General features: G+C 40.9%; 1 protein-coding gene across 2 annotated transcripts in view; it reads left to right on the top strand.

Moving 5' to 3' along the window:
* The first annotated feature begins 9039 nt into the window (after positions 1 to 9039).
* The window catches only part of GOPC (golgi associated PDZ and coiled-coil motif containing), a 44874-nt gene continuing 42842 nt past the window's right edge, over positions 9040 to 11071 (top strand). For both annotated transcript variants that reach the window (XM_040965579.1, XM_040965577.1), the window contains exon 1: positions 9040 to 9543. In XM_040965579.1, coding sequence (XP_040821513.1) covers positions 9256 to 9543 — 288 coding nt within the window. In that variant the 5' untranslated portion in view covers positions 9040 to 9255. The remainder of the gene's footprint in view (positions 9544 to 11071) is intronic.

The raw sequence follows: 11071 nt of genomic DNA, 5'->3' as shown, positions 1-11071 counted from the left end.
TTTGTGTGCTTTTTCTGAGACTTTTTGATCCTCCTATTCTCATTGTTTTTGCTCTAGTCCAGGAGTGATAAACATGTATTTTCTGTCAATATTCTTTCAGCAAACTTCATTATTTATATCTTTAATTAGTAACAGAATGCTTTAATATTTTGAATTATCAAATGTTAAAGTAATGATCAATAAGAGAAAATTGGGGAAAGATAATGAGATAAAAATCCTTTTACTTCTGTCCCAAAGGCAAACATTATATTTCCAGTTTCATTCATATTCAGACTTTGAAAAGGTAAGAGAGATATTTATTCAATGTTTTTTCCTATGTAGCTAAAAAGATAGCTTCATAGTCAGTTGAAATCAATGCCTACAACATTTTATATTCTTATTTGCCATCAGACAGTACATTTTTTGATATATAGCATACTAATGAGTTGCATTTTATGTCTTTTGCTGGTGGCCACAAAATTCCTTTGTTGCAAGCTTTAAAAATTATACTGTATGACTTTTTATGGTTTTTATAGCTTTACGGCCATTATGACATTATCTCTATTTTTTACCATGAAGTTTTATGTTCTCAGGTTGTAGATATACTCATATGTAAGTTCATATGTTACTCTTCATTATTATTAATTTTATTATTTTCACTATTTAAAATTTATTATTAATCACCAATGCATTAATAATAAACACAATAAATTGTTAAATTTATTATTAAATGTCCATTTAATAAAACCCATAAATAAAAATTTGAATATCTAATTAGCAGTCCATCAATAGTGTTGTCAACAATTTAAGTATCTTCTAAGTATTAGACTTTTAGATTGTTTCTAGCTCTCCCATTATAAACGTAAATAATTCTGACCCCTAAAAGCTTGAGAATGTTTTAACAGATAATAGAGCTGTTGCTCCAGAACATATCTATTTATTTAGTCTAAGCCAAGGTAGAGGATTGAATCTTATTGATTCTATGAATTATGGGGAAAGTAAGGCACAAAGTCAGAACCCGGATGCTACAAGGGCATGTGTGTTCCACTGGCCCCACTGTGGAGGTGACAGGGTCCTGAGGATATTGACTGTGCCAGGAAGCAGCCAGATGAGCTGCCGCCATCGCTTTACTCTCTTGTGACCTTTGGAGTTTTCACAGGCTCTCCGTGGGTATAAAGTTCAGGTTTTTAGCTCTTCAGCTTGTGGGTCTCGTAAGGTTAAATGTGAGGCATGCAGTTCTCTTCACCAAAGGATTTAACACTTTATCTGATCACTGACACTTCTTTGGGTCAGGAGAAGCCAACAAAAACAAAATGGGAGCCTTTCCAAGGAAGAAAAAATCAATAACACAGAAACTCCGTTCAAAACAAAGCTTGGAATCTAGGTTTAGTTTTCAACCCTTTGCGTTTACTGCAGGGTTTCTGAACAATGGCATCACTGACAGACAGCCCACAGGATTCTCTGTTGTGGGGGCTGTCCTGTGCACTGTAGTGTGCTCCGCAGCATTCCTGAACACCACTCAACACAGGACAGAATCCCCCTCACATTGCCACAGCAATCAAAAATGTTTCCGAAAAATAAAGATCAAAAAGAAAAAGAAAGGAAGTCAGGAAGACTACTGGTCTGAGAATCTAGGCAAAGAATCTAATCCAATCCAAATCCAAAATCAAGGTCTATCATTGAGATTGCTTCTATCAAATGGTTGTTGATTTGATTTAATAAAACCAAAAAGCAAAAATAAATTGGCCTAAACTTAAAATTACCTAGTATTTTGTAAGTACCATCTAAGGAGCAATTTCCGCAGAAGGCATGTCAGAGGCTAAATAAAACTTCAGGAATTTCTTTCTAAGGAGTATTCCTTTTGTGGTTACAAGGAGGATTGAAGTTTGTTTTCAGAAGGTTTATGAATATTTTTAGTTTCATAGGATGTTAGCACTAGAAAGAATGGTACAGATAACTTAGTCAAGAACTTCTTCTTTGGTATAGATAGGAAACTAAATCTGCTAAATAAAACTGACTTATTTGTATTCTCCCTGACACAGGAGTAGATGCTTCCAATTTTCAGTCTACTATAAAATCAATCAGCAAAAAGGTAAGAATGCTTTTACAAACAAAAACCTCTCCCTCAGATAAAATAAAATAAATGTTAGTGATTAATATTTTGTGTATATAATTCCTTTCAAATTCACTTGCTTCTTCTGGAGCACGTTACATCAAGAGCATAAACTGCAATTAAAAGCAATAATAAAAATGGGCATTAGAGGGCAAAAAAAAAAAAAGATCATAAACTGAAAGTAAATCAGAAAAGTAAATTCTACTCCTTGTTCTTAGTAAGCCTCATTTCCCCTCAATGGAACAAAACTACAATGGGATAAATAATTTTCACTTTATAGAAAGAAACAGGTAAACTAAACTAAGGGTTTAAAAATTTGGTTCTCAAGACATGGTAGTTTCAGATGATTTGGGTTATTCGTCATGAGTCATGAAATAAATTTGGGTTGCTTTGGAGAGGAATTAGTGAAAGAAAATTGTGAAAAACCTGGAGAAGCAGATTGAAAAACGGACAAGAATAAGGGAAGGGTGCATGGCCAGTCACAGGGAACCACACCATGCTGCCACCAGAGCAGAGCAAGCGTTTCCTGGTCTTTACCATGATCCAAAGATCAGATGCCACTGCTGTCAGGCCTGCTCCTGGAACAGGTTGCTGCTATGTCTACTCCTTAACAAACAGAAATGTCCCCACCCCTGAGCCACCAGCTCCACCTGAAAATTTCAAATGAACAGCTGATTCTAGATGGTTTATCTGTTTTCTCATTGTCCTACAGCTGGGAAAGTAATTTTAAGAGTTTCAATTCAGAACCTGGTATGATGGCTAAATCCTCCTTTACAAGCAGCGGGATGCCATATGGGTACAGGTTCTTGTACCAGCAGTTCCACTTCCCATTCTGCTCCCTGCTGGTGGACTGGGAAAGCAGGAGAGAACAGCCCAAGACCCAGAGGAAGCTCCTAACTCCTTGCTTCCGATTGGCTCAGCTCCCACACTGCCACTTGGAGAGTGAACCAGCAGACAGAAGATGTTTCTCTGTCTCTCCTTCTCTCTGTAAATCTGCCTTTCTAATAAAAATTAGTAACAAAAACAAAAAGACTTTCAGTTCATTGTGGAAGGATTACTGTCTCCCATCGGTCATATAATGCAGTCTTCCACTTATAGTGACAAATTTTTCACTACAGAAATCTTTTTATACACTCCCTCTGTTCATCATATAATCATGAACACAAAATAAATGAGTGTTGAATGAATTACAGTCAACTGGTGACAAAACAAATATGAGCATGTGTTCTGAGATAACTTTTTGTGTTATTGCTTCAACTGTATTTTTTGACTTGATGAGAAGACCATGAAAATTCTAATTAGATTATTGGAAATATTCTTGTGCAAATCTAAAAATGCTAAATCTAAAATCTAAAAAAAAAAGTTTAGTTCAAAAGCAAAGGAAAGATAATTAACATTGAAGGATGCGTGGAATGCACTTACAGAACTAATCTCTAAGCCTACGTGACATGTTCGGCCTGTAAAGTCTGACAACTTTAGAAGCAAACACTGAGCTGACAGTGAATAAAGGAGGAGGAATCAATGGCTAGTCAAGTTGATAAATGGTGGCTGTAGATAACCTAAGCTGGAGCTGTGGGAAAGGGGAAGGGGAAAACATGGTTCAGGTGACAGTGGGTAAGGCAGTGATAGCCTTTGATAGTGTAAAAAATATACAAATATAGCAACAGAGACCAAAAAAGAAAAGTGGTTTGGTTTGGTTTTGTTTTCAGGTTGGGGTATTCCATACAAAATGTGGTCGTAAATGAATTTTATGCAACAGATAAAATAATTCTTGTGGCCAAAGTATGATGGACCTGTTAGTCAAATAAGTGATATAATTGTTAAATAAGTCTTTCTCTTGAGATTAGGAAAACACTTCCTGAATTTCAAATATTATTATGTGTTCCACGCATCTAGTTAACCTGTCTATCCTCTCTAGTTTGTGTCAATGCTAAGTTTTTGACAAAGGTTTCTAGAATTTCCTATGTAGAATATTATTAGGGTTATTCCACAAATAGAGCATTCCTATCATACTCTAGGTCTTGTGTTAGTACTTCAAATTCAGAGATAAGCAAGACAAAGTATTTGCTGCCAAGAGGCTCAAGCTAGAGAGCTCCAAAAGAATATTAGCACAAGTATTAGAACATATATTTGCAAGAAACTAAACAGGGTTGGCATTGTAATGTCACACAAAAAAGAAAGGCATGATGGCAGAAGAGGCATCTGAGCTAAGCCTAAGTCATTATACCAAACTTTTCATGTTAGAGTAATAAGGCAAGTAAGTAGTTGTTCTATTTGAGCATACTGATGGAAATACTTTGAAATGCTAATTCTTGCTTGCTTACATGTCAACTTGAAAATTTTAACATGGTAAATATGAATGACACATACAAGAAGTATAAACAATACATTTGAATACAACAGTCTAAGGCTTTCAGACATTGCACAAGTGAAACGTTACTGGATTTACCCTGACTTCATCCATCATGCAAACTGTTTACAGCGACGGACAGCTTTTCCTTATGGGGTTAAATGAAACAAGTGCAGCTTAGCAGAGGACCTGGAACCCATTACAGTTTAATAATGAATGTCACCCTCTTTAATCCAAAGTGGCCTTACATGTGCTTTGCAGTTACTAATGTTCTGTCAATATTTGAACTCTACACTGTCCTCATAGCTAATTGCCAGTGCTTACCAAAGAAATCCATAATGCCTTTTTTCTTCGTTCATTTCCTCAATCCGATCTGCACCCTGTTTATTCTTAGTAATACCTTATGGCAAAATTCTGCAGGAGTGAGTTCCTGAAACAAAACTGTAAACACTTAAATCACACAAATTGCTTTAAATCACATAACAATGTTGATTAAAAGATTATGGAAACTTGCTACTATTTCAGATGCAAATAGAACAATTACATTATCTATGTAAAAAAAGGCCCACAAGTATTGTGATTCTATACCATTTCAGGTTCCCTAGCAGGCAAAACAATCTGTGTAGAGAGAGTACACCGACAACAGATGGCAGCACTTGAACAGCAAGCCTTCCTTATTCCCATGTTCTGCTGTGATTTCCAATCACTGCTGGTAAGATTATGTCTAAACAAACAAAAAAAGATTATGTCTACAGACAAGGTACCCTCTAACCATGAGCAATAGTCACTTAGTACCAAAGAGGAAAACCCGTGGGAATACGGCTGCTGCCATGCTGTATAATGAAAAGGGACAATATGACATGAAAGTATTCTGACACAAAAAGATACGACTTGTTAGAGTTGCAAAGGTTAAAGCAAAAGTGGAGTTGGGTTTAGCAATTCTGAAAATAGTTATTCTTCCACAATAAGATTCCTGGATACTTATAGACACTTAAAATTCAGTGTAGCTGTGTTCACACAATGTATCAGCAATTGATATAAAATGAAATTTAAGTGTACTCTATAGAAACTAAGAAAATTTATAATGTAAAAGTGTTACAATTATTTTTCAGAAACACATATATTTCTTACATGTTCACAGATTTGTATGTAGTTTATGACTGATAATACATTTTTAAAAAGATTTATTTATTTCACAGGCCTGACACAATGGCTCAATTGGCTTATCTTTCACCTTGTATGCACTGGCATCCCATATGGGCACTGCTTCATGTCCTGGCTTCTCTACTTCCCATCCAGCTCCCTGCTTGTGGCCTGGAGAAATAGCAGAGGATGGCCCAAAGCTTTGGGAACCTGCACCCACGTGGGAAACCCAGAGGAGGAACCTGGCTCCTGACTTTGGATTGGCTCAGCTCTAGCCATTGCGGCCACTTGGGGAATGAAGCAGTGGATGGAAGATCTTTCCGTCTTTCTTCCTCTCTGTAAATCTGCTTCTCCAATAAAAATAAATCTTTTTTTAAAAAAATCCTTTCTTTCTTAAAAACGATTTATTTAATTCTTTTAAAAGGCAGATTGATGGAGTGAGAAAACAGACAGGAGAGATCTTCCATTCTCTGGTTTACTGCCCACATGATTGTAATGGCCAGAGCTGGACTGATGCAATCCAGGAACCAGGAGCCTCTTCTGGGTTTCCCACATGGGTAAATGAGTCTAATATCTGGGGCCATCCTTTGCTGTTTTCCCAGACCATTAGCAGGGAGATGGATCAGAAGCAGAGTAGCAGGGACTTGAACCAGTGTCCACATAGATGCTGGTATCATAAGCAGAGGTTAGCTTGCTATACCAGAGCACTGGCCCAGGAACTTTTAAAAAATATTTTGGAATGACTTGATAATTTATGACCCTACTTACTTGCATGAGGAGGAATGAATTCTTGCATCCTTTATATCCCAAGATCACTGGCACAGCCTTTCGAGAAACGGACACGTAGGCTGTTTAGTGACTCGTGCATTACAAACTGATTACATCTACTTCATAGGCTTTTGTGAGGATCAAATAAGTAAAGCAAATGGCAATGTGACCAACATTATACTCGATAATGGAAAGCTATTTTTCTTATGATTCTACTGTACTCCCCTTCCGCAGGCATAAATTTTAAATCATTCAAACACCTGCAAACGTATTGTTAACTAAATTACGTGCAGAAAAGGTGCCTTAGAAATGATATCTGGAGCAATGATATTCCTGAAAATATTGCAGACGAAAATAATCGTTGGAAGGGAAAATGGAAAAGATGCACATTTTACTTTCACATGAACATGTGTTAAAACTTATGTGCAGGTTCCTGTTTTAGCTCATGACAAGGATTTCATGATTAATTTCGCTTAGCAAGTTTACTGATGAACTTGTGGCTTGATGCTAACCAGTCTTCCTAGAGTACAAATTAAAGGTGTAATTTCTTGCTCTTCACTGCTGTTAGGTTGGTGTAGGGTATACAATCCAGACTTAGGGCGTCCAGACTTAGGTTCTGTCTCAAAGTCAGGCAACAGAAAACTCTATGCTCAGTGAAATGTCCCTTTACGCAGTTTAGGAGGGAGAGAAAGAGCTCCTAACCAGCCTGCTTCTCGTCCTACTACTTTCTCCTTTCCTTTGCAGAACTGGCTTACTTGAAGTGGCAGAAATGTGAGGGTGGGTAGGTACAATGTAAAGTTGGCCAATACTCCTAGGCATACTCCAAGATCTAAAACAAAGTTCCAACGGTGAGATTACCCTCATTAGCCGATGCTCTCAACTTGAGTGAGTGAGGATTATGTTTTGTTTTGTTTTTTTTTTAAAGCTTTATTTTTATTATTTTTTTTATTGGAAAGGTGGATATACAGAGAGGAGAGACAGAGAGGAAGAACCGGTGCCCATATGGGATCCTGGGTGTACAAGGCGAGGACTTAACCACTTGCGCCACCGCGCTGGGCCGTTTTGTTTTTTAATAGTAACTTATTTGAAAGGCAGAGAGAGAGAAACAGATTTTCCATCTGCTGGATCACTTTTCAGAGTGACAACAAGTGGGGCTGGGCCAGGCAGAAGCCAGGAGTCTTTAACTCCATCCGAGTCTCTTAAATGGGGAGCAGATCCTCTGTACATGGATCTTACTCTGCTTCTTTTCCAGGCCCTTCAGTAAGAAGCTGGGTTGAAAGTGGAGCAGCTTGGCTTAGAAATGGTCATCATTGTAAGTCTTGGCACTACCCACTATGCCTCAACACCAACCTTACCATCTGTAGTCCCTGTGTCTGTTACAATACCAAATTTGGGTCTGAGCTGCTCTATGCTGAACTGGCAGATACACCAGTGGCAAGAGTTGATACATTGACACAGTAGGTTTACTAGTGGCCACACAGAGACTCCCTCAAAATGTGCTCTCCCTCCATTTACAAGCTGGCAAGATGCCTTCTAAAGGACAATGGGTATGCGGGGTACGGGACGCAAAGAGGAAGACAATGAGCCTTAAAATCCTTAAGAAACTAGTGTAAGTCACAGACTAGCCACAGGAGAATGCACAAGACTAGTGATTAGCTTTTGTGAATAAAAATATGTCAAGAGGGGAAGGGAAGATGAATTTGTCAAAGTTACATGTCCTCAATGCCTCACCAGGTCTCTGTGCTAAATCGATTTAGGAATACATGAATCTTGATAATTTTGTTTCTGAGATGTTGTATGAGGGGATAATATACCAGTGTTTTTTTTTTTTAAAGTAATTCCAGGTTTTAAAGTAGTTGTTTTCGAAATGTGTTTTCAGCAGTGTGGTAAGTGGTATACCATGTGGCAAGCAATGTCACAGCCATAAATTATAGAAGGCACTCATCTGTGTCGCAAAATAATGACAAAATCAGTGAGCAGAGGTGACAGCCGGCTATCCAGGACAGAATCTAAGTTCATCTTTAAATGTAGCTTAAAAAAAAATCACAGAGCGTAACAGAAGCTTAATCTAGGGACGAACAGCTCTTTACAAATAGGAAACCTTTTCTGGAGAGTCAATTATTATTAAACGTCCAGAGTTGGCTTAAAAGCAACTCCTGACTGAATGAATTTCGGAAAGCAGGAATCAAGGTTGAGTAAGTACAACTGAGGTGGAACAGCTAGTTTGCGACAGGGTGTACTCCTTGAGGCCAGGCCAACCTGGTAACCACAGGACAAACACAACCTGGTTAGCCGCTCAACCTGCAGCTTTGGGCAGCTCCTACCTGGAATTTAGGGTGTCCACCCCCTCCAGTCTCTCCAGAAGCGGGAATGCGCATGCTCTCCCCGCCCCGTCTCAGCACGCCGCTGCAGCCACTTTCCAGAACGGTCCCCACCCTCTGTGTACCCAGACTAGCGGAAACCATTCTTTTCTGCGACGTGGACACCCGTCTCTTCTTCAGAGCTTTCCAGTTGGAAGGCTGACACACCACGCAACCGCGCTTCAAGACACGTTTGCCAGTTGTCAATATGGCTGCGGGAGGCCTCTCATAGGCCAAGGTCGCGTCCTGGCCACGCCCACCCCGGGCCTGCGGGTTGCGCATGCGCGGCGGGGGCTGGCCGGGAGGTGGGACCGTGCTGGTCTTCCGTGTGGCACTGCAGGCGCCCCGTCCTCTCCACTGCCGCCGCTCCGGGCTGCTGGCACTCCGGGCTGCGGCGCCGGCGTTGGCGGCTCGAGGGCAAGGGCGGGGAGCGCCGGGGCGCGCGCGCGCGCGGGGGTCCCCGCAGGCCCAGCAGTTCCCCTCGAGCCGAGTGGGCGGCCAGACTGAGCAGCAGCAGTCCGAGGGAGGCCCTGGACGGCGCCATGTCGGCCGGCGGCCCGTGCCCGGCAGGAGCCGGAGGGGGCCCCGGGGCCGCGTCCTGCGCCGTGGGGGTCTCCTCTGGCGGGGTGTCCATGTTCCGCTGGTTAGAAGTGCTAGAGAAGGAATTCGACAAGGCCTTCGTGGATGTGGACCTGCTTCTGGGCGAGATCGACCCGGACCAGGCGGACATCACTTACGAGGGACGGCAGAAGATGACCAGCCTGAGTTCCTGCTTTGCGCAGCTTTGCCACAAAGCTCAGACCGTGTCCCAAATCAACCACAAGCTAGAGGTGAGCTGTGGGCGCTGGCCCTCGTGGCATTCAACCCCTCGTTGCCCAGCGGCGTCAGAGTCCATTCACGTACTAGGAAACTGCCCACTGGGGGCATCTGGGCTTGGGATGTGATGGGAGAGTGCCTGGCGGGGACGGAGCAGGGAGCGAGAGATGCCGGTCCCCCGGGGTGCTGTCATTCACCAGAGACGGGGAACGGGACATCGTCTCCCTTAAGATCCTGAGTCAGGAATCCTTTAGCTCCCGTTTTCACAGCAGCTCTGGCTGCTTTGCCATTTGCTAAAGCAGATTAGTGTATTTCCAGGCAGTCACAGTCCTGATTATTTTCGGTTTCGACATTCCAGGTAGGCATGCGTGGACTGTCTAGGGGGGATTTGATCCAACGGCTTGGGGAAATTTTGTGGAGTATTCCCATGGACCATAATATCTTTCTCTCTCAGATTACATTCATGGTTTGTCCTTAGATTACAGGCACCTACCTCCAGAGCCTGTTGAAGTTATTCAAATGACTTGTAACATTGAGGTTGATGGCTTTGTACCCTGAAGTCTGTATTTATTTCGAAAGTGTATTGAGACTTATTATTTCATCGAGTCTCCAATCCTGGTTGTGGATGTCAGTGGAGTGGTGGTAATCCCCTCCCCCCAGTGAAACCCAAACATACAAAATAAGCTGTAATGGTGTCTACAAAATTAAATTAGGGCATCCTCACAATATTTAGAAAGTGCAGTAAGTTAGTGTGGTTAGATAAAAAGCACGGTGTAACCAAGCAATTTAAACAAGGGATGTCTTTAAATTTTGGAGGGTATAGAAACGGGATAACGAGTGATGTGCAAAGCTCCTTGAATACTAGCTTTCCTAGGAAATCTCCTTGTTAGCTGTGATGCTTCATGAGACCTCATTGTATCCAAATCCATAGGAGGATCACCAGTGGGTGCTTTCTGAGCTCAGTGCTGAGTGTTTTCTGCTTGTCTCAGCTAAGCAGGGGAAATGTGATGGATCAGGCTTTGATTGCCATGGGCTTCCATCCCCAAGACTATGCCTCTTCTTCCATGAGAGGACTGCTGGTCTGTTCCACGCTCTGTGAGAAGGTTGCTCACGGTAAATGTGCTGATTGTACAGTGTTTCTTGATTTCTTTAGGAGTGGTAATTCCTACCAGATATGTATTGTATGTGATAGGTAATAGAAATAGTGACTTTAAGCAATAAAGATCAAGAGTAGCCTTTGCGAAATGAGAATTTTCATGTTATTTGCAGCCACAAGTATCTACTGGAGATAAATTGGCTTTGTAAAAGTGAAACATTGTCTAATATATTTTTTAAACAAGCTAAGGAAACTGAGGTTTCTTTTTTTTTTATAGAAAGTCAGATACAAAGTCTAATTTTGGAGAAAGGTCATTCTGTGAGTAAGAGGGAGGTGTCCAGTGCTTTTTTTTTCATCTTGAAATATTTAAGGTGAGTGCTCAGGGTTTTAATAAATTATGCATATTCCTTTTTTTTTTTTTTTAGAAATTGTAATAACATATTCTG

Source organism: Ochotona curzoniae, unplaced genomic scaffold (assembly GCF_017591425.1).
Source record: "Ochotona curzoniae isolate NIBS_2020 unplaced genomic scaffold, NIBS_Ocur_1.0 scaffold_3890, whole genome shotgun sequence".
Lineage (NCBI taxonomy): Eukaryota > Metazoa > Chordata > Mammalia > Lagomorpha > Ochotonidae > Ochotona > Ochotona curzoniae.
The sequence above is the reverse complement of the archived record's forward strand: the minus strand, read 5'-3'. Positions and strand labels throughout refer to the sequence as shown.